The 24,216-nt window shown below is 35.7% G+C and overlaps 1 protein-coding gene across 1 annotated transcript in view; it reads right to left on the bottom strand.

Annotated features, from left to right (window-relative positions):
* GREB1L (GREB1 like retinoic acid receptor coactivator) overlaps positions 1-24,216 on the bottom strand; it is a 282,191-nt gene that overhangs the window by 95,168 nt on the left and 162,807 nt on the right. The window contains exon 10 of the mRNA XM_077778190.1: positions 2,472-2,600. Coding sequence (XP_077634316.1) covers positions 2,472-2,600 — 129 coding nt within the window. The remainder of the gene's footprint in view (positions 1-2,471; positions 2,601-24,216) is intronic.

Genomic DNA, 24,216 nt, shown 5'->3' with positions numbered 1-24,216 from the left:
TATCTCAGAAATACTTTTCTTTTATTGTGGACTTCCTCAAATTGAGGTTCAAAAGGGATCTGAACATTGAATTTAGTTTTTATGTCCCTTAAACCTCTTTTTTTTATGTTCACAATTATTTATTCATACAATAAAAATACTTGGTGTTCACATTTCATGGATTGTCTCACAAATTTTAAGAATAATTCAAAAAAAGAATAATTTGTTTGAATCAGGATAAGGTCATACACTGCAAGTAGATTCAGGATTATGTAATTTTTTCTGAGTTTTCCAGACTCTTTACGGTGTCAGTTACACCCTTTTTCCCCCCTCCTTAAACCTCTTTTAATTTCTAGGATTCACTTTCTTCTTTTTCTTTTTTCCAATTAATTTGCTGAAAATCTGGCAGAATTTCTCATTTTCTTGATTTTGCTGATGGGCTGTCTACAGCATCATTTAATGTCCCCTCTCTTTCCTATATAATAATTGTTAGATATAGAGGCTGGCTCAGACTCAGGTTTGAATTTTGGGGCAAGCATATCTCATAAATACTGTAATATTCTTCCATTAGCAGGCATATAATAACTGGCTTTCTCTCTTCTTGTCATGTTAAGAAAGAGCAGGGGACTCAAGAGCTGTTATCTAAATTCTCAAATTATAAAGTTGTCCATCAATGGGTGCCTGGGTGGTTCAGTTGGTTAAACATCTGACTTCAGCTCAGGTCTTAATCTAACAGCTCATGGGTTCAATCCCGCGTTGGGCTCTGTGCTGACAGCTCAGAGCTTGGAGCCTACTTCAGATCCTGGGTCTCCCTCTCTCTCTGCCCCTCCCCTGCTCATGCTCTGTCTCTCAAAAATGAATAAACATTAAAAAAAAAATTTTAAGTTGTCCTTCAGTCCTTTATCTGATGGTTTTAGCGACCATGCTGGTTACTCCCAAGATTCATAATTTCACTAATTTTTAAAATACCATAAAAACTTGGATTCAGTTTGTTCAAGTCTATAATCTAACCAGAAGGTATATCCTACAAGAATTGTAGGAACAGAATAAGAAACTTGTTAACTTTCCAAGAATGATAGGCTCTTTCTTTTCATTCTTCCTCTACCTCTCTGATCATTTATTTTCCTTAAACACTAGAATTTTCTAAAATATTATCCTTAGTTTAAAGCTTGCCTTCTCCTACCTTTCTTCTTAGCATATACTATTTACTCTGGCAATTTTTTTAAGTAGGCTCCAGTGCAGGGATTGAACTCAGAACCTTGAGATCAAGATCTGAGCTGAGAACAAGTCAGACACTTAATCAACTGAGCCACCCAGGAACCTCCTTCCTCCCCCCACCCCAGTGATTTTAGCCTCATGTACAATAAATTAGATAACTGTTGAGCAGCTCCACTTGGATATTTCAAACTCAACATGTCCAAAGTTGAACTCACAATCTCCTCCTGGAGAACCTGCTCCTTCTTCTATATTTCTTGTCTTAAGTAATTGCATCACCGTTAGCAGAAAGATAGATGCAGGCTGAGACCCCTTCTTACACTTCATGTTTACATTAATCTACCAAATTCTGCTGATTTTACTTCCTGAGTAGTTCTTCAATCTGTCTCTTCTTCTACAACCTATTATTACCCAGGTCAAGGACCTCATTCACCTAGACTACTGAAATGACCTTCAACTAGTTTCCCTACCTCTTTTTTTTCCCCCACCAAAGTGATCTAGCTCAAGTTCAAATCAGATCAGATCAACTCCTATGTTCCATAAGTTATAGAGTAAATTTCATGCTTCTTAGCATGGCCTCTTGTGACCCTTCCGTTGCCTACTACTTTCTCCTCTCCTGCTACTCCCTGAGTTTTATATTTTATGGTTCTAACAAGTTCAAACCAGTGAAAGTTCCTGCACACATCATGCTGCTTCTTTTCTTTCCTTTTCCCTTCATGCTTTGATCTTGGATTTTCCCTGAATTTGAAATATCTTTCCCCCCACTCCTTTGTGCAGTGAATGTCTCCTCAAAGTTCAAGACCAAGCTCCTACAAGAACTCATTCTTCATTACTCCCTAAAATGCTGGGCTAAAACTTTCTCCCTCCTTTATGCTCCCCCAGCATAATGCTGTATTTACCGCAGTACACTGAAAATAACTTCTTATAGGTCTATCTCCCCTTCTAGGTTATTAGTTCATTGGAGGTGAGGGATTTGGCCTTATTTATATTTGTATCCTCAGCTCCTCAAAATAGCAGGTACCAAGAAATGTTTGCTGAACAGAACCAACCTGCTCTGTCTTCCCATGTGCCAAATGTCATTCCTTGACTCTTTTGGTTGGAGCACAGAGAACACAAAGCTTTGTATAATAATACAATATTATAGATAGCCCCACATCTATCTTCAACTGGCAGGAAAAGAGCTTTTGTTTTCTTGTACCAAACTGTCAGTTGGATTTCACATAAGTCTTTTATAGACTATGTATTTACCAAAGAAATATAAGTGAGGAAAACATCACCTGCAGCAAAAGTCTTCCCTACAACCTGCAAAGATAAAGCCAGTGGCTTGACAACATTCTTATTCCGGGTCAGGTCCTGAGCTCCACTTAAATTGATTGCAGAATTAGCTGGACTGAGAATTGGCGACTCTTGAAAATGAAAGAGGTTGTTCAAATTAGAAACTATTTTACATGCAGGAATGAAGTTAATTCAACAAGAATGAAGTGAGAGAAAGCTGATTGTAAAATCTCAGTTTTATTCTTGACCTATTTTAAGAAAGTCAGTTTCTCTGTATTCAGGTTACTTTCTTTGCATGTATTTAACAAACACTAGAAGTTTTTATGTGCTGGGTACTAGTCTAAGTACTTTAAATATATCAATTCATTTAATTCCTATAAAAACTGAATGAGATAGGTAGTATTACCTTAAGGAGTAGTAGTCATCTGACTTGGTCAAAGTCATATGATATGGCATCAAGGATATCATTATGTGCCATATTAAAATTATTTCAGGGATGCCTGGGTGGCTCAGTCGGTTGAACATCCGACTGTTGACTTCAGCATGTTATGACCTTACAGTTTGTGAGAATGAGTCCCGCTCAGGCTCAGTGCTCACAGTGTAGAGCCTGGGTGAGATTCTCTCTCTCCCTCTCTCTCTCCTCTTCCTCTCCCTCTCTCTCCCCCTCAAAATAAATAAACAGTAAAAAATAAATCTCAACAGTTCCCCTTAAAGTTATATTTTAATTAAATATATTTAACTGTATTCAGATATCCTACAAAGTAAGTCATTGCAATGTAGGAGAAAGCACTTCACACTGAAGGAAAGTTTGCTTTAATTTTTAGAATAAGCTTGAATTAATTTACCTATATAATACTAGGTACATCCAAAAGGTGGTTCCTATTTGTATTCAGAAAATAATTCAGCTCAGTAAAAACACATGCCATTTCAGAAATAAGTCATGGGGGACATAAAGACTAAAGCTAAATAGAGTTTTCCAAAATGAGTATAGACCCTCAATCCCTGACTCTACTCTGCTAGAACAGCTTAGTCAACTAATACCAGCAAGTGTCAAAGGGACTGTGAGAGTCTGAAAAGGAAAAGTGCTCTGAAAGAGCAGGATACTTATGGTACTACAATGGAAATTATCTAAAAAATAGTATTCGTATACAATGTGAACCCTGATACATCTAATCAGTGTTTCTCAGAAGAACCCCAAAAACTGAGTTTTGTTGAGTGGCTCAAAAAGTAAAAAAAAGTAAAAAAAAAAAATGAGTTTTCTACTGACTCAGAAGAGTTAATGTGCTTCTCTGAGGGCTAGACTTCTCACCCAGGAGTGATTTTAAGGTCTACAGCAAAAATAGAGGCCAGCAACTGCACATACAACATTACAATGTTGCAGGAAACTGAAGACAGTTTTTTATGCCTTACAGGATAGGAATCCCATGTGAGTTTGCTGTGCTATTATATAGATTTGTCATTATGTTTCAGGCCACAATTGTATTGTTTGGAACAAGGCTAGTAACTTAGGATAGTGGTTTATACCTATTAATTTTAGCGTATTTCTAAATAATATTTCAGGTAAAGATATAGGTGAAATGTAGTTGACAAATTATGAAAAGTTGTGATTCAACTTATTTTTTCAAATCACTGAATGCAAATTAGCATAGACCAGTATTTTTAAAATAATGAAAAGAAAAGGATTAATGTACAAAAATCAATCTTCATATATGTAAACAACAATAAATAGATAAAATGCCTAGGAATAAGCTTAATAAGAAATGTACAAAACTATATGGAGAAAATGTTACAATACTTCTTAATATAATGTCTGGGATTTGTTTTAAAATATTGAAGGAAGAAAGGGGAGAGGAAACAAGATTAAATAATATTGGCCTCGTGCTGATAATTCTGAAGCTTGGTGATAGGTCCATGGTGTTGGTTCATGATATTAGTTTATTTTTTTTAAGTTTTTATTTAAATTCTAGTTAGTTAACACAGTATAATATTAGTTTCAGGTGTACAATATAGTGATTTAACACTTCCATACAACAGCCAGCACTCATCAAATCACTCATCAATGCACTCATTAAGGCAGTAATTAATCCCCATCATCTATTTAACCCATTACCCCACCCACCCACTTCTGGTAACCATTAGGTTGCTCTCTAGAGTTTAGAGTCTGTTTCTTGGTTTGCCTCTCTCTTTTCTTCCTCTTTGCTTGTTTGCATCCATGTCATTGCGAATGGCAGGATTTCATTCTTTCTTAAGGCTGAGTAATATTCCATTATATACAGATATACTATATAATGTATATAGTATACCATATATATATATGTACATCTTCTTTATACATTCTTCAGTGAAATTATATGGTATTTGTCTTTCTCTGACTTATTTCACTAGGCATAATAGTGTCTACCTCCATCCATGTCATTGCAAATGGCAAGATTTCATTATTTTTTTATGGCCTAGTAATATTCCATTATATATATACTATATAATGTATATAGTATACTATATATGTATGTATGTATGTGTGTATAAACACACACACACACATATCCCACATCTTCTTTATATATTCATCAGTCAATGGATACTTGGACTGTTTCCATAATTTGGCTATTGTAGATAATGCTGCTATAAACACTGGGGTGCATGCATCTCTTTGTATTAGTATTTTTGTATTCTTTGGGTAAATATCTAGTAGTGTAATTGCTAGATTGTAGGGTGGTTTAATTTCCTTCTTGAGAAACTTCTGTACTGTTTTCCACAGTGACTGCACAAAGTTTGCATTCCCACCAACAGTGCATGTGGGTTCCCCTTTCTTCACATCCTCACCAAACCTGTTGTTTTTTGTGTTGTTGATTTTACCCATTATGACAGGTGTGAGGTGATATGTCATTGTAGTTTTGATTTGCATTTCCCTCATGATAAGTGATGATGAACATCTTTTCATATGTTTGTTGGCCACCTGTTTATCTTCTTTGGAAAAATGTCTAATCATGTCTTCTGCCCATTTTTAAAAAATTTTTTTTAATGTTTTATTTATTTCTAGGAGAAAGAGAGAGACAGCGTGACCAGGGGAGGGTCAGAGAGAGAGGGAGTCACAGACTCTGAAACAGGCCCCAGGCTCTGAGCTGGCAGTCAGCACAGAGCCCAACGCGGGGCTCAAACCCACGAACCGCAAGATCATGACCTAAGTGAAAGTCAGACGCTTAACCGACTAAGCCACCCAGGTGCCCCATCTTCTGCCCATTTTTTAATTGGATTAATCATTTTGGGGGTATTGAGTTTTATAAATTCGTTATATATTTTGGATACTAACCCTTTATCAGATATATTATTTGCAAATATGTTCTCCTATTCCATAGGTTGCCTTTTAGTTTTGTTGATTGCTAGTTTATTTTTATATGTATTTAAATTTTTCATATTAAAGATTTCTAAAAATTAAAAAATTACTTCTGAAGATCATGAAAATAGACCTGAACAAATGTCAAGACATACCATGTTTCTGACAGGAGCATTTGATGTCAAAAAGATGAAGTCATGGGGCACCTGGGTGGCTCAGTTGGTTAAGCATCTGACTCTTGATTTTGGCTCAGGTCATGCTCTCATGGTCTGTGAGACAAAGCCTCGCATTGAGCTCAGTGCTGACAGTGTGGAGCCTGCTTGGGATTCTCTCTCTCCCTCTCTGCCCTTCTCCCACTCATGCGTGTACTCTCTCTCTCTTTCAAATACATAAATAAACTTAAAAAAAGATGAAATCAATCTAAGTTAATTTATAAATTTAATATGATCCTAGAAAAATACCAATAGGTTTAGATATTACTACTAGAATTCTTAGAATGTTAGGCAAATTGATATAATGTTGATATCAAAAAAATTAAACACACAAGGATACCTGTAAACATTCTGAAAAATAAGAGAAATGAGGGGAGTCTCGTATGATGACATAATAAGACTTATTATAAAACCTTAGTCAAGAAATATTGTAGTCTTGGTGCATCAGTAGACAGAAAGAATAATATAAGAAAAAAGACACTAAGAAATAGATGCAGATGCACAAGAGAATTTATGAGTTAAAGGTAGCAGCTCAAAGCAGCAATGAAGATGAAACCATTCAATAAAACTGTACTGAGGCAATGGGATATAGAAGAAAAAAATTAAGATGGATCAACATCTTACACTAAGTACCCAAACAAAGCCAAACGGACTAAAGATATAAACCCAAAAACTGAAGATACAGAAATAATAGGACACAACATGTAAGAGCTAATTATCACCTTAAAATGGAAAAGAACAAACTATTATTCAAAACACAAAATCCATTAGAAAAAGACTTATATATGTAATTCAGCTAGATAAAAATTTTAAAAATCTGTATGACAAAAAAACCTATAATCATGCAAAAAAAGCTAGAGAGAACTGGAGTGGCCATACTGATATCAGAGAAAAATAGACTTAAGACAAAAATTATTATTAGAGAAAAAGAAGGATATTTTATATTAATAAAAGGGTCAATCCACCAGGAAGACATAAAATTAAAAACATATATGCACCTAAACAAAGAGCCCCAAATTCATGAACAAAGACTGACAGAACTGAAGGGAGAAATAGGGAATTCAATAGTAATAAATGGAGACTATAACAGTCCACTTTCAATAATGATTAGAGAAACTAGGGAGATGATCAACAGGGTAACAGAAGACTTGAACAACTAAACAACTTAAACAACTAAACTTGAAAGCAATAAAACATTCTCCCAACAAAAGCAGAGTACATATTCTTCTCAAGTGAACAGAGTACATTCTCTAGGAGAAACGATATGTTAGATGATAAAATAAGCCTCAATAAACTTAAAGGAAATGATATCTGACAAACTACATTCTTTGAGCTCAATGGCCTCAAATGAGCAATCAATAACAGAAAGAAAGTTGAAAAATTTGAAAATTTCACAAATATGTGGCAATTAAACAAAGCACTCCTAAATAATCAATGGGTTAAAGAAGAAATCACAAGAGAAACTAGATATCACTTTAAATTTTTTTTTATGTTTTATTTATTTCTGACAGAGAGAGAGAGAGAGAGAGAGAGAACGTGAACAGGGGACGGTCAGAGAGAGAGTGTTCAGAATCTGAAAGAGCTTCCAGGCTCTGAGCTAGCTGTCCCTGATGCGGGACTCAAACCCATGAACCGTGAGATCATGACCTGAGCTGAAGTCAGATGCTTAACCAACTGAGCCACCCAGGTGCCCCTAGATATCACTTTAAGATAAATTAAAATGAGGGGTACCAGGGTGTCTCAGTCAGTTAAGCATATGACTTCAGCTCAGATCATGGTCTCACTATAAAACTTATAATATGAAACTATATAAAACATTGTTAAAAAAATTTATAAGATTTTTTAAAAATTGAAAGACATCTCATGCTCATGGATCAGAAGATTTGTTATTGTTAAGAGGGCAATATTCTCCAAATCTTTCTAAAATTCCAATGCAGGCCACATCAAATTCTAGCTAATTTTTTTGCAGAAATTGACAAGCTAATCATAAAATCCATATGGAAATGCAAAGGACCCAAAATAGCAAAACAATCTTGGAAAAGAAAGACAAAGCTGAAGGATTCATACTTCCCCATTTCAGAACTTCATACAAAGCTACAATTAATACCCAGGGTGGTATTGACAAAAGGGCAGACACACAGATCAATGGAATAGCACTTAAAGAGTCCAGAAATAAATCATTGCATTTTATGGGCAATTAGATTTTTTTAAGTTTATTTATTTTTAAGAGAGAACGTACAAGCAGGGGAGGGGCAGAGAGACAGAGGGAGACACAGAATATAAAGTAGGTTCCAGGCTCTGAGCTGTCAGCATAGAACCCAACCCAGGGCTTGAACTCACAAAGGGCAAGATCATGACCTGAGCTGAAGTCACCCTGACTGAGGTGACTGAGCCACCCAGGTGCCCTGGCCAATTAAATTTTGACAAGAGTGCTAAGAAAATTCAATGGGTAAAAAAAGTCTTTTCAACAAATAGGACAACTGGATATCCCCATGTGAAAGAAAAAACTTGGACCTTTTCTTCACTCCATATACAAAAATTAACCAAAAAAGAACTAGATGTAAGAGCTAGAACTATTACTTTTGGGGGCAGCTGGCTGGCTCAGTCAGTAGACTGTGCAACTCTTGATCTTGGGCTCATGAGTTCAAGCTCCAAGTTAGGTGTAGAGATTACTTAAATAAACAAAAACTTATAAAAATTATAACACTCTCAGAAAAATAGAAGTAAATGTTCATGGCCTTGGATTAGGCAATGGTTTCTTATATGTGACACCAAGAGCACAAGCAACAAAAGAAAAAAAAGATAAATGAATTGAACTTCATGAAAAACTTTGTGCTTCAAAGGACACCATCAAGGGGGTAAAAAGACAACTCATAGAATGGGAGAAATATTTGCAACTCATATATTTGACAAACGACTTATATTGAGTATGAATAGAAAACCCTTACAACTCAGATTAGAAAGACAAATAATCCAGCTGAAAAACGGGCAATGATTTGTATAGACATTTCTCTAAAGAAGATGTACAAATGACCAATAAGTGCATGAAAAAATAACTCATCATTAGCCATTAGAGAAATACAAATCAAAACCATAATGAGAGGTGCCTGGGTGGTTGAATCAGTTAAGTATCCAACTCTTGATTTCAGCTCAGATCATGATCTCACAGTTCATGATACTGAGCCCCATGTTAAGCTCTGAGCTGACTGTGGAGCCTGCTTGAGACTTTCTGTTTCCCCCCGCCTCATGAGTGGCCCTCCCCCGCTCATGCTCCTGCTCTCAAAATAAATAAATATTAAAAAAATAAAAAATTAAATAAAAACATGAAATTTTTTTTTTTAAAAATTCAATGAGATATTACTTCATGCCCACTAGAATGCCTAAAATAAAAAATGAAAGATAGTAAAAAATATTGGTGAGGATATGGAGAAATTGGAAAACTTAACACATTGCTGGTAGGAATGTAAAATGATACAAACACTTTGAAAAACAGTTCCTCAAATGTATATATATATATATATATATAGTTACCATATAACCCAGGAATTCTACTCATAGGTAGGAAATGAGAAACAAGGAAAAACATATGTCTACACAAAAATCTGTACACAAATGTTCATAGCAGCATTCTTAATAAGAGCCTCAAAGTAGAAACAACCCAAATGTCTATCAACTGATAAGAGGATAAAGTATGGTATATCCATAAAATGGGATTTTTTTCAGCAGTAAAAAGGATACATACTGCAATATGGATGAACCTGGAAAACAATATGCCAAATTAAAGAAGCCAATCCCAAAGGGCCATATGTTATAGAAATAGAAAGTAGATTTGTAGTTCCCAGGAGCTGGGAGCAAAGGACTGAAATAGATAGTGACTGACAACGGACATAGGGCTTCTCTTGGACTAATGAAAATGTTCTGAAGTTTATTGTGGTGATGGTTACACAATTCTGTGAATATACTAAAAACCATTAATTGTATACTTTTAATGGTTAAGTTGTAAGATATGAATTATTTCTCAATAAAGCTGCTATTTTAAAAACACTATAAGCAAAATTATAAACTAGGAATAATATTTATAACTCACAATTATACTATGCTCTTATCAGCAGAAGTCAATAAGAAAAGACATTACTGTTGGAGATACACTGTTGTCCCGCACCACATCCTTTTCGCCCATCTTTGATTTCAGCAGGTGTTATAGTGGACAGTTCTGTGTGAGCTCAGATTCCTGGGGCAGCATTTTACCTCAAGCTTATATCTAGCTTCTTTGAACTTTTTATCTCAAAGTCTTCTCCAAGGTCATCAAGCTCTTAGCCCTGTGTGGTCTAGAAGAGTGAGGAAGTATGACACCTCTGGGGCAGCCCTCAACTAATGGAGGACTAAGAATAAGAATCGTAGCCTTCCATTCTTTGGAAGGATAATTCTGGGAGCCATTCTGCATGCTTCTTAAAGAACCTGGTAGATTCAAGCCCTCCTGGTTACCACAACTACAGAGAAAATACACTCTTAGGTTGGCTTACTCCTGCTTGCAGGGATTACTTCCCAAATAAACTACTGGCACCCAAATCCTTCCTTTGGGTTATTATTTCAGCAGAACCCAAACTATGACACAAGTCAAGGTAAAGGAACTTATAGTGCATAGAAAGAAGATGTAAATAGATTTTAAACAAATGCAAAGCTGCTCAATGTCAACAATAAGGAAAATGCAAACTCAGGTATTCTTCACCCATCAGATTGACAACATCCAAAAGTTCAATAACAAACTTTGTCAGGGAGCTGCTATGGAAATACAAACTGACACACAGGTACTGGTAGGACCTCCATGGAAAGTAATTTACAGCATTTATAGGAATTACAAATGAGTACATGTTTGACCCAGCAATTCCTGGGTATTTATGTACATGTGAAAAATAATACACGTTGAGGTTATTCATTGTTGCATTGTTTGAAAACAATATAAATGACCATCAATAAGGGAGAGGATAAATAAATTATGGCACACAGTATAACAACATGCAACAGTAAAAACTACTGAGGAAAACTTTAGCCTCTACTACAAAGCTGTAATCATCAAGACAATATGGTATTGGCACAGAAACAGACACATGGACCAATGGAATAGAATAAGAACTCAGAATTGGACCCACAAATGTATTTGACAAAGCAGGAAAGAGTATCCAATGGAAAAAAGACANCTGATGGGGGTGGGGGAGAGGAGAAGGGGGGTGATGGGCATGGAGGAGGGCACTTCTGGGATGAGCACTGGGTGTTATATGGAAACCAACCTGACAATAAACTATAAAAGAAAAAAATACTGAGGAAGTTCTTTATTGATTTGGAAAGATTTCTACAAAACAGCAATAGGAAAAAGTGAAGTGCAGAACAGTATGCACAAAATGCTGCCTTCGGAGTAAAAAAATGTGTAAAAATAAGCATCTCTGAGTTTTCTTTTTCTTTTTTTTAATGTTTTATTTATTTCTGAGAGAGAGAGAGCACGTGAGCAGGGAAGGGTCAGAGAGAGAGGGAGACACAGAATCTGAAACAGGCTCCAGGCTCTGAGCTGGCTGTCAGCACAGAGCCCAACATGGGGCTCGAACCCATGAACCGCAAGATCATGACCTGAGCAGAAGTCGGACGCCTAACTGACTGAGCCACCCAGGCACCCCTCTCTGAGGTTTCTTAAATAGATATAAGGAATATCTAGAAAGACACATGGTTACCTGTTTGGTGGGGGCATGCAGAAATGAGGGGAGATGGAAGGGAAACTTCACTGTATATATATGAATATAGCAAACATCTATACATGTACATTTTAAAAAATGTAAACATTTCAAAACAGTGTAATAATTGAATTTTTTAAATAAAGATAGAAAATAGTTATGTAGAGACTGATAACTGGCATCAGAAGTATGGCTTGAATTGTACAAAGTGAGCATTTACTGCAGTATTAGATTACACACAGTGATTTAAAAGATAATCTAATTTCATGGGGCGCCTGGGTGGCTTAGTTGGTTAAGTGTCCGACTTTCACTTAGGTCATGATCTCGCAGTTCGTGGGTTCAAGCCCTGCGTCGGGCTCTGTGCTGACTGCCAGCTCAGAGCCTGGAGCCTGTTTCGGAGTCTGTGACTCCCTATCTCTCTGACCCTCCCCTGCTCACACTGTCTCTCTCTCTCCTAGAGGTAAATAAAACATTAAAAAAAATTTAAAAAAAAAAGATAATCTAATTTCAATGAAACTGTTTTTGCCAAGTCACCAATTATTTAATTCCCAATCCAGGAGATACGTTTCAGTCCCTATCATACTGAATCCCACTGCTGTATGTATGTATGTACGTATATATGTATGTATGCATGCATTTAACAATTATTTATTGAGCACTTACCATGTGTTAAGAAACTTGGTGGGATATATGGGTAAAATGGTCAACAAGGTGAGCATTGTCCTTGTGAAAGTCTTCCTCTGTCTACTAAAGTATCAATATTCTAAACTCTTTTACTTATCTCAAAACAATGTGATCAGACTCCATGATTTCATTTTTAATTTTTGAAAACTTATTTCATATATACTCTTTGTTCTATTTCATTTCATTAACATAAATTTTGGAACATACCAATTATAGAATAATCAGAAAGCATAGATGAGCATTAGATAAGGTAAACTCTCCAAAATGTAAATCCTATTATGTTATTTTCCTAATCTTCGCCACCTTGTACATACTTCTATTCTTGAATTTATCATGGATGGTGGGCACTGGCATATTTAGCATTTGACACGAGTGGTTTTGATTATTTGGAAGTAGCCCCAAATGTCCAAAATGTGACAGCCTGTGATGCTGCTCCTACTCAGACAAGAGTTCAAACCCTGGGCTGTTGTGTAGTACCTGGTGCTTAGGTAACCAGTAAGCAGCTGATTCCCTGATTCTCTCTACCAGTGATTTCACATCCATTTAAAGGAGGAACTTGTAAGCACTGGAGGAATCAAAGCCTTGGAAAGTTCCTTGAGCAAATCACAGCTCTGCTCTCTATGTTGTGGTTTCTAACTTCTTGTTTCTCTCACTAGGTCATGAGCTCCTTGAGGGAATTCCCAGCTCCTGGCACAAGGTCTGTCATATCGTGGCTAAAAAAATAAAATGGAAAAAAAAAAGAAGCCAAAACAATCTCCTTATCCTCTTTATGCAATAGTTCAATAACTCTCTGTTAGCTCAAAATCCCTAGGGGATAAAAAGTTTCTTAAAGAAAGGGAGTCATTTAAGTAGTAAGAAGAGTTTAAATTCTGATTTTGCCACTTACTAGCTCTTTTTGCCAAATACTAACCTTTTCTGAGATTCTCTTTCATAATCTGAAAAATGGCAGCTACCTCACCATAACAGTTAACATGTTTAGCACAGTGCCTACAACACAGTAGATATTCAGAAAATATGCTTTGCTAAACCTTGTTTTTTAAGCAGGCTCCACACTCAATGTGGGCTTGAACTCACAACTCTGAAATCAAGAGTCACACGCTTTATCAAGTCAGCTAGGAGTCCCTGTTTTGCTAAATCTTGTTAAGCATTTTCCAGATGATTGAAAACTTAAATCTTTACCATCTCTCTTTTTGCCCTGGACACCTGTATAAAATGTGGATTATATAATTTGCTTCTTTCCCAAGTAAAGTACACTGGATCTATTTTCATATTCAGACTGCAATGAGAATAATGTTCTTCTAATAAGACACCATATTCTTAGGTAAACATAAGGGAAGGGAAGCAAATATAATATAAAAACAAGGAGGGGGAAAAACATAAAAGACTCTTTTTTTTTTTTAGTGTTTTTTTTTTTTTTAATGTTTTATTTAGAGACAGTGTGAGCAGGGGAGGGTCAGAGAGAGAGGGAGTCACAGACTGAAACAGGCTCCCAGCTCAGAGCCCGACGCGGGGCTCGAACCCACGAACTGTGAGATCATGACCTAAGTGAAAGTCGGACGCTTAACTGACTAAGCCACCCAGGTGCCCCAAGAGACTCTTAAATATGGAGAACAGAGGGTACTGGAGGGGTTGTGGGAGGGGGGATGGGCTAAATAGGTAAGAGGCATTAAGGAATCTACTCCTGAAATCACTGTTGCACTATATGCTAACTTGGATGTAAATTTAAAAAATAAATTAATAAGACACCATATTCCTATTAATGCACTCTGCGGCTGTATTATTACTTATGTCAGTAGTGTTTTACTTTTGACTCTGTTGAAACACAATTTCCCCTAAAAAATTAATATTAAATAAGATACCTCCTTAATCTGTTCTTATGCCTTTGATTTTTTAAACAGCTTTAAGTATAATTGATAATAAATGCATATACTTAAGGTAAACAATTTGGTAAGTTTTGACATATACATATGTGTGTGTGGGTATGTATATACATATACATATACATATATATATATACACGTGTGAAACTATCACCATAGTCAACATAGTGAACATATTTATCACCCTCAAATTTCCTTGTACTTCCTTGCAATCCCTCTCTCCTGTGCATCCCTTGTTCCCCCATCCCCAAGCAATCACTGACTGACCCGTTGTCACTATGGATTATTTGTTTCATATAAACAGACTAACACAATGTTACTTTTTCTTTTATTTGGCTTCTTTCACTCACCATAATTATTTTGAGATTCATCCATATTGTTATGAGTATCAATAGCTCATTACTATTTATTGAGGTGTATTACACTGTATGGACATATAACAATTTCTTTATCCATTCACCTGGATAAATGTTCACCTAGATGGACATTTGGATTGTTTCCAGTTTTTGTTATCACAAATAAAGCTGCTATCAACATTTGTGCACAAGTGCTTATATGGACGTACATTTCCTTTCTCTTGGGTAAATATTTAGGGATGGAATGGCTAGACTATATGAGAGGTATACGTTTGACTTTTTAAGACACTAACAAATTGGGGCGCCTGGGTGGCTTAGTCGGTTAAGCATCCGACTTTCGCTTCAGTCATGATCTCGCGGTTCATGGGTTCGAGCCCCGCGTCGGGCTCTGTGCTGACTGCCAGCTCAGAGCCTGGAGCCTGTTTCAGTCTGTGACTGCCTCTCTCTCTGACCCTCCCCTGCTCACGCTGTCTCTCTCTCTCTCCTAGAAATAAATAAAACATTAAAAAAAAACAACTAACAAACTGTTTCCCAAAGTGGCTTTGCTATTTTATGTTTTCAGCAGTGTATTAGAGTTCCAATTCCTCCACAGCCTCATCAATGCATGGTATAATCAGTCCTTCAATGTTAACTATTCTAATAAATGTGTAGTGATATCTTGTTTTATTTGCATTTTCTGATGACTAATGGTGCTAAGCATTTTTTCACGTGCTTACTTGCCATCCATCTTTTGCCCATTTAAAAAATGGATTATTTTCGGGGTGCCTGGGGGCTCAGTCAGCTGAGAGTCCAACTCTTGATTTCAGCTCAGTTTGTGATCTCATAGTTTGTGAGTTTGAGCCGTGTGTCGGGCTCTGTGCTGACAGGGAGGAGCGTTTTGGGATTCTCTCTCTCCCTGTCTCTCTGCCCCTCCCCTGCTCACACATGTATTCTCTCTCTCTCTCTCTCTCTTTCTCTCTCTCTGTGGTATATAAATAAGGACAGTTTTATGTATTATTTCCCAATCTGGAAGCTTTTTATTTCTTTTTCTTGCCTGACTCCACTGGCTAGAACCTGCAGCACAATTGGATAGAAGTGGTAAGAGCAGATATACCTGTCTTGTTCTTATCGTATGATAGCCGTGAGTTTTCTACATGTTCATTACCAGGCTGAGGAAACGCCCTTCTTTTTCTAGCTTATTAAGTCTTTATCAAGAATATATATTGAATTCTGTCAATGTTTTTTTCCTGTATCTATTGAGATACTTTTATGGTTTTACTTTTTTTTTTAAATTTGTTAATGTTTTATTTATTTCTGAGAGAGAGAGATAGAGAGAGAGGCAGAGTGAGCAGGGGAGGGTTAGAGAGAGAGGGAGATACAGAATCTGAAGCAGGCTCCAGGCTCTGAGCTAGCTGTCAGCACAGGGCTTGACAAGGGGCTCGAACCCACAAACCATGAGATAAGGACCTGAGCCAAAGTCGGACGCTCAACCGACTGAGCCACCCAGGCGACCTTATGGTTTTACTTTTTAATTTATTAACATGGTAAACATTGATTGATATTTAAATGTTAAACCAACCATGCATTTCTGGGATAACCCACTTGATCATGATATATTATCCTTAACATGTTGTTGGATTCAATATACTAAATTTTTATTTAGAAATTTAGTATTTATTTCATGAGGGACATTGGTTTGAACTATTATTTAATACTTTTGATTTTGGTATCAAGGTAATACTGGCTAGAATGAGTTAGGAAGTACTCCATTCTCTTGAGTTTGTGTAGAATTGGTATTATTTCTTGGTTAAATGTTTTGTGGAATTTACCACTGGCGCTATCTGGACCTGGAGGATTTTTTTTAGGAAAGATATTAATCACATTAAGAAAAATAATTTTTAACATTTATTTTTGAGAGAGAGAGAGAGAGAGAGTGGGAGGGAAGGAAGGAGGGGGAGGGGCAGAAAGAGAGGGAGACAGAGAATCCAAAGTGGGGCCATGAGATCATGATCTGAGCCGAAGTCAGATGCTCAACTGACCACCTGAGTGGTGCCCTTATTAATTACATTTTTAATGTATTTAAGAGACATAGGGCTTTTCAGTTATCTATTTCTCCTTATGTAAGCTTTTGTAATTTGTCTTTCAAGGAATTTATTTAATCTAAGTTGTCAATTTTTTGGTATAAAATGCCCCTAACATTCCCTTATTATTCTTTTAATATCATACAAATGGAAAGTGATATCACCTCTTTCAGTCCTAATATTGGTTATTTGTATCTTCTCTTTTTTTCCCTATTAGTGTGGGTATAGGTTTATCATATTATTGATTTTCTCAAAGAATGAGTTTCTAGTTTTATTAAATTTTTCTATTTTTTGTTGTTGTTTATTTCACTGATTACCACTTTGATCTTTATTACTTCACTTCTGTTACTTTGAGGTTAATTTTCTTTTTTCTAGTTTCTCAAGTTGGAAGCTGAGTTCATTGATTCAAGATCTTTCTTTTCTAATGTAGGTTTAGTATTATAAATTTGCCTCAAGATAGTGCTTTAGTGGCATCCTCAAAATTTTGGTATGTTGTTTTTCAATCAATTCAAAATATTGCTGGGGAGGGGTGTCTGGGTGGCTCAGTCAGTTAAGAGTCCGACTTCAGCTCAGATCATAATATCACAGTTCATGATTTCGAGCCCTGCGTCGGGGCTGACAGCCAGCTCAGAGCCTGGAACCTGTTTTGGATTCTGTATCTCCCTCTCTCTCTGACCTTCCCCTGCTCACGCTGTTTCTCTCTCTCTCTCTCTCTCAGAAGTGAGTAAAACATTAAAAAAAAAAATTTGCTGGGGCGCCTGGGTGGCTCAGTTGGTTGAGTGTCCAACTTCAGCTCAGGTCATGATCTCACCGCTTGTGGGTTCAAGCACCACGTCGGGCTCTGTGCTGATAGCTCAGAGCCTGGAGCCTGCTTCGGATTCTGTGTCACTCCCTCTCTTTGTGCCTCCCATACCCATGCTCTGTCTCTCTCTGTTTTTCAATAATAAATAAATGTTTAAAATTTTTTTTAAATACCCACAAAATATTATTAATTTCCTTTTGGACTTCTCTTTTGATCCATCGATTACTTAGAAGTATATTATTTAGTTTCCAAATATTTGGAGATTTTCCAGAGATCTTTCAGTTACTGATTTCCAAAATAATTATATTTTAGGTAAAGAACATATTTTGTATTATTTGAATCTTTTCAAATGTCTTGACTTGTTGTATGAGCTTTGGTATATAGCAAAGGAAACTATCAACAAAACAAAATGACAATCTACTGAATAGGAGAAGATATTTGCAAATTATATATCCAATAAGGAGTTAATATCAAAACTATATAAAGTACTTATACTACTCTATATATTTTTGATATATTTTTGTATATATATATTGTATATTTTGTATATATATATTTTTGTAAGTACTTATACTACTCACACCCCAAAAACAATCCAATTTTAAAATGGACAGAGGCCTCAAATAGACATGTTTCCAAAGAAAACATACAGATGGTCAACACATGAAATGATGCTCAACATCACTAATTATTAGGAAAAGGCAAATAAAAATCACAACCACACCTGTCAGCATTGCTAAAATAAAAAAGACAAGAAATAACAAGTGTTGGTGAGAATGTGGGAAAAAAGGAATCACTGTACACCAGTGGTAGGAATGTAAATTGGTGCAGACACTGTGGAAAACAGTAGGGAAGTTCCTCAAAAAATTAAAATTAGAGGGGCACCTGGGTGGCTCAGTCAGTTAAGCATCTATCTGACTCTTGATTTCAGCTCAGATCATGATCTCATGGTTCGTGAGATCGAGCCCTGTGTTTGGCTCCACACTGACAGCATAGAGTCTGCTTGGGATTTTCTCTCTCCTTGTCTCTCTGCCCCTCCCATACTTGCACACATACACACTCTCTCTCAAAATAAATAAGTAAACTTAAAAAAATTAAATTAGAAATACCATATGATCCAGTAATTCTACTACTGGATATTTTCCCAAAGAAAATGAAAATATTAATTTAAAAAAGTATATGCACCCCTATGCATATTGCAGCATTATTTATAATAGCCAAGACATGGAAGCAACCTAAATGTTGATCAATAGATGAACAGATAAGGAAGATATGGTGTGTGTGTGTGTGTGTGTGTGCGCGCGTGTGCATACACAATGGAATATTATGCAGCTATAAAAAACAATGCGATCATGCCAGTTGAGACAACATGGATTGACCTAGAGGGTATTATGCTAAGTGAAATAAGTCCAACTGATAAAGACAAACACCGTATGATTTCACTTATAAGCGGAATCTAAACAACAGCAAAAAAGCACACAAATAAATAAATAAAGCAGTATCAGACTTATAAATAGAGAAAACAAACCAGAAGGGAGGGAATGAAGGGCTGGGCAAAATGAGTGAAAAGGAGGGGGAGTTACAGGCTTCTAGTTATGGAATGAATGAATTGCTAATAAAAGGCACAGCAGAAGGAATATAGTTAATAATACTGTAATAGCAATGTATCAGGACAGATGGCAGCTATGCTCGTGGTGAACACAGCAAAATGTATAAACCTGTTGGATAACTATATTGTATATCTGAAACTAATGTAACATTATATGTCAACTATACTAAAAAAAAGACTTATTCTATGGCTCATGAACATGATAGCATGATTATTTTTATTCCTCTGTATGTAACATTTCTGTTTCCTTTGGCTTGGTAAGTGTTCTATGTAAACTTGAGAAGAATGTATATCTAGCTGTTGTTCGGTGGAATGTTCCATAAATGACAATTAGGTCAAGTTGGTTGATACTATTGTTCAAATATTCCATATCCTTTCTGTTTATCTATTGTATCAATTACTGTGAGAAAGGTATTCAAATACCTGGCTATACTGTGGATTTATGTATTTCTTAAAACAATTCTCAGTTTTTGCTTCCGTGCATACATGTTTAAGACTGTTCTGTCCTCTTGATTACTTGACCCCTTTATTATAAAATTATCTCTGATCTCTGGTAACATTCTTTTCTTTGAAATCTATTTTTACTGATGTTAATATAGCCACTTTCTTTTGACTACTGTTAGCATGGTACATTTTTCAACACTTTTACCTTTAACTTATTTGTGCTTATATTTTACTTGAACTTCATGGTAGCAGCATAGAGTTAGATCTTACTTCTCCTCACCCCATTCTCATAATATTTGCCTTTGAATTGAATTGGGGTGTTTAGATCATTTACATTTAATGTGATTCTTGATGTAATTAGGTCTGAGTCTTTCAACTTTCTATTTTTTTGTTGTTTATTTATTCATTTTGAGAGAGAGAGAGAGAGAGAGAGAGAGACAGAGAGAGAGAGACACCATGGGGGGTGCTGGGCAGAGTGAGGGAGAGAAAATCCCAAGCAGGCTCCGTGCTGTCAAGCCCAAAGCCTGATGCAGGGTTCAATCTTAGGAACCACGAGATCATGACCTGAGCCGAAATCAAGAGTCAGATGCTTAACCGAATGAGCCACCCAGGTGTCCCTTTCTATTTGTTTTCTACCTGTCCTATCTATTCTTTGTCCCCTTTTTCCTCTTTTCAGCCTTTTTAAAAATTAATTGAGTATTTTTGATTATTCTATTTCATCTCTTTTGTTACTTATTAACTATAACTCTTGGGGTTCTTTAGTGGTTGCTTTAGGGTTTATAGAATATGTCTTATCACAGTCTAATCTTAAATAGTACTATGCAACTTCATATATAGTACTAGAACTTTACAATAGTATACTTCCATATCTCCCTTCCTAGCTTTCATGTACTTTACTTTTCCATATATTAGAAACCTCACAATGTATTATTATATTTGTATAAGTCAACTATCACTTAAATAGATTTAGATAATATGAAAAAATTACATACATTTGCCCATGTAGTTATCACTTCTAGTGGTTTTCTTTCATTCCTTCGTAAAGATTCAGATTCTATTCTGTGTGGTATCATTGTCCAGCCATTTAAATGACTTCCTTTTCTTGTAGTGTGAAACTGCTGGTAGTAAGTTCTTTCATATTTCATACATCTGAAAATATCTTTATTTCACCTTCAGTTTTGAAAGATGTTTTCGCTGAGTACAGAATTCTAGATGTTGCTCCACTGTCTCCTTATGGATATTATTTCCCATTAGAAATATATCATGCTTATTTTTGTTCCTGTGTATATGTCTTTTTTTCTTGCTATTTTTAAGATTTTCTCTTTTTGTTGGTTTACGGAACTTTACTATGATGTGCTTTGGTGTAGTTTCCTACATCTTTATTCTGTTTGGGGTTCACTGAACTTGGAGCTGTTAATTTGTAATTTTCATCAAGTTTGGGAGGCTTTTGGCTATTATTTCTTCAAATATTTTGTATCTCCCACAGCCTCACCTCTTCAGCACTCCACTTACCAATATATTAGATTGTCTCAAGTTGTCCCACAGATTACTGATGCTCTTTTGTTTTCTTTTTTTTCTTTCCCATGTTTCATTGGTAGACAGCTTCTATTATTATGCTTGCAGGCGGCTAATCTTCTGCAATTACTAATCCGTTGTTAATCTTTATCATTTTTCATTTCAAACACTGTACTTTTTATCTCTAGAAGTTTGATTTGATCTTTTTTATGGATTCTATTTTTATTACTTATTATTTCTTATTTTTAAGTAATTTCTATACCCAACATGGGGCTCAAACTCACAACCCCAAGATCAAGAGTCACATGTTGTGCTGACGGATTCAGCCAGGCACCCCTGGATCTTTTTCATATTTTACATATCTACCTCACTTTTTGAACATATGATATATAGTTATAATAACTATTCTTGATGTCCTTTGCTAATTCTAACATCTGTGTCAGTTCTTGGTTGGTTTGGCTGATTAGTCTTCTCAGTATTAGTTGTGTTTTCTTCCCTCTTTGTGTGCCTGGTAAACTCTGCTTGGATATCAGGTATTATTAATATTCTCTTGTTGGATATTGGATTATTTATAGTATTCCTATAAATATTTTTGGCATGGTTCTGGAATGCAGTTAAATTACTTGAAAACCCTTTGGTCCTTTGAGATTTTGTTTTTGGCATTTTTAGGCAGCTCTGGAGCAGTATTCAGTCTAGACCAAAGTATTCTCCTTTATGGGAATAAGACTTTTCTAAGTACTCTATTCAATGCCAAATGAACTATGAGTTTTTCCTGTCGGCCGGTGAAAACAGTCCCTGTTCCTCGCCCTGTGTAAATGCTGAGCACTGTTTCCTCTCATTATTTTGGAAGGTACTTTTTACCAGCCTGGCATAGTATGCATCAATCAGTGCTGTACTAAACATTTGAGGGAACTCTTTGCACATTTTCTCTCTCTCTTTTCTGGTATGTGGTCCTATGAACTCTGGCTATTTTGGTCTCCCTGTACTCTCAGTTCCTTCCACTTAACTTAAGGAATCTATTAGGCTCCCTTCCCTGAATCATGGTTTTGAAACTCAAAGCACTAAGCTTAGGTGATGGTAAGATTCACATTATTTGTTTCCCATCTCTCAGATATCAGTTTTTTGTTGCCTGATATAAAGTGTCTTCAAACTAATTTTTCATGTATTTTTGTATGGTTTTTTTTCTCAGTTATTTCAGGTGGGAGGGCAAATTCAGTCCCTATTTATTCATTTTGGCCAGAAGCAAATATTAAGTTTATCTGCTATTGGTTTTTCAACCTTAGTTTTTCCCCTCTTCTTCTGCTCCTCCTGTCTCTTACTCAAAATCTGAGACATGGGCATTTTACAGAATTCTAAGCAGAAATCAATATCATTTTTACATTCCCAGGTCCAAGTACTCAGTAATTGACTAATAAAATTGTCAGTGAGTAAAGAAAATTTAAATTCTGGTTTTGTTGCCTTCTAGCTATATCTTGGACTTGTCTATGCTAAATACTGGTCCTTTATACATGCACAGAAAGCTGAAGAAAGATCAAGAAAAGAAGATATTTTCTATGGAACTATACATTTGGCTTAATCCTGAGAATTTAATATTTTAACTATGAAAAATGTAATATACAAAATTGAGAAATAGAAACAAATATGCTAAAAATTTCACTTCTCCCACAAACCATTGTTCTTTTTCTGTCAGTATATACTCTTCTACACTTTATCTGCATTACGTTTTGTACATGATAAAACAAAAATATACTTTAATATTAATTTTTTTTACTTAACAGAATTATATTCTATGTGGCTGCATAGTGCCATAATTATATTTTTAAACATCTTTGTTGTGTGAGCATGCTATGATTTATTCAGTTGTTTCTATGTGAAGGTAACTTCTTTTTAGCTAGTATAAAAAATAACTTCAGTGACTATCTTGACTTCCCTTTTAGGTTGTTTTCTCAGCTAATCCCCTAAAGTGAGATTACTAGAGTAAAGGATATAAATATTTTTAATGTTCTTGTGACATATTGTCAAATTGCTCTCTAAAAGACTGTACCACTGTTCATCTCTACTAGCCTAGCTAAGAGTGTCAGTCTTAACATATCCTTGTTAGCACTGTATATTTTCACTTAAAAGGAAATGTCACGGCTAACATAATTAGTAAAAAGGATTTTCATTTCACTTTCATTTCAAAGTGGACCATATTCCTTATACTTGCTAAACAGTGGCATTTTCTCTGTAAATGGATTTTTGCTCAAAATGATATTTATAAGATTCTTCTATTGTCCTACATGTAGGTATTATTTGTTCATTCTCATTGCCAAATGATATTTCATTATATAAATGTGTCGCAACCTATTTATCCATTCTATTGTTGATGAACATTGAGTTGTGTTCATTTTGAGCCAATTGTGAAGAACACTGTTATGAACAGTTTTGTATATATCTCTTGGTGCACATGTGTAAGAGTTTCTTTATGGAGTAGAAGAGCTGGAAGATAGGACGTGCACATTTTCTACTTGGCTATGTGTTGTAAATTACTTGCAAAGTGGTGGTTATCAATGAACACTCCTACTACCAGTGGTGTTCTTGTTACTTGAAATCTTGGCCAACATTTACTGCTGTCATACTTCAACTTACTGGCAATTTGGTCTGTGTATAATGGTACCTCTTTTAAAGTACCTTCCGTAATTACCAAAGTGGTTAATCATCTTTTCATGTATTTGTTGGCCCCTTGTATTTCCACTTTTGTGAAAACTTTGCTCATTTTTTCTGTTAATGTATCTTTTTCTTATTGATTCATAGGCATTCTCTATATATTCTTCATACTCATCCTTTGTCAGTTTTATGTTTTACATGGGTTCTCCTAGTTCATGGCTTGATTTTTCAGTCTCTTCATGGTGCCTTTTAATAATTAGAAGTTGTAATTTTAGGGGCACCTGGGTGGCTCAGTTGGTTAAGCACTGATTTTGGCTCTGGTCATAATCTCATGGTTCATTAGTTTAAGCCCTGTGTCAGACTCTGGAGCCCATTTGGGATTCTCTGTCTCCGTCTCTCTCTCTGCCCATCCCCTGCTCTCTCTCTCTCTCCCTCAAAATAAATAAATAAACATTAAAATAAAAAAGAAGTTGTAATTTTAA

Source organism: Crocuta crocuta, unplaced genomic scaffold (genome assembly GCF_008692635.1).
Source record: "Crocuta crocuta isolate KB4526 unplaced genomic scaffold, BGI_CrCroc_1.0 scaffold26, whole genome shotgun sequence".
NCBI classification, from domain to species: domain Eukaryota; kingdom Metazoa; phylum Chordata; class Mammalia; order Carnivora; family Hyaenidae; genus Crocuta; species Crocuta crocuta.
The sequence above is the reverse complement of the archived record's forward strand: the minus strand, read 5'-3'. Positions and strand labels throughout refer to the sequence as shown.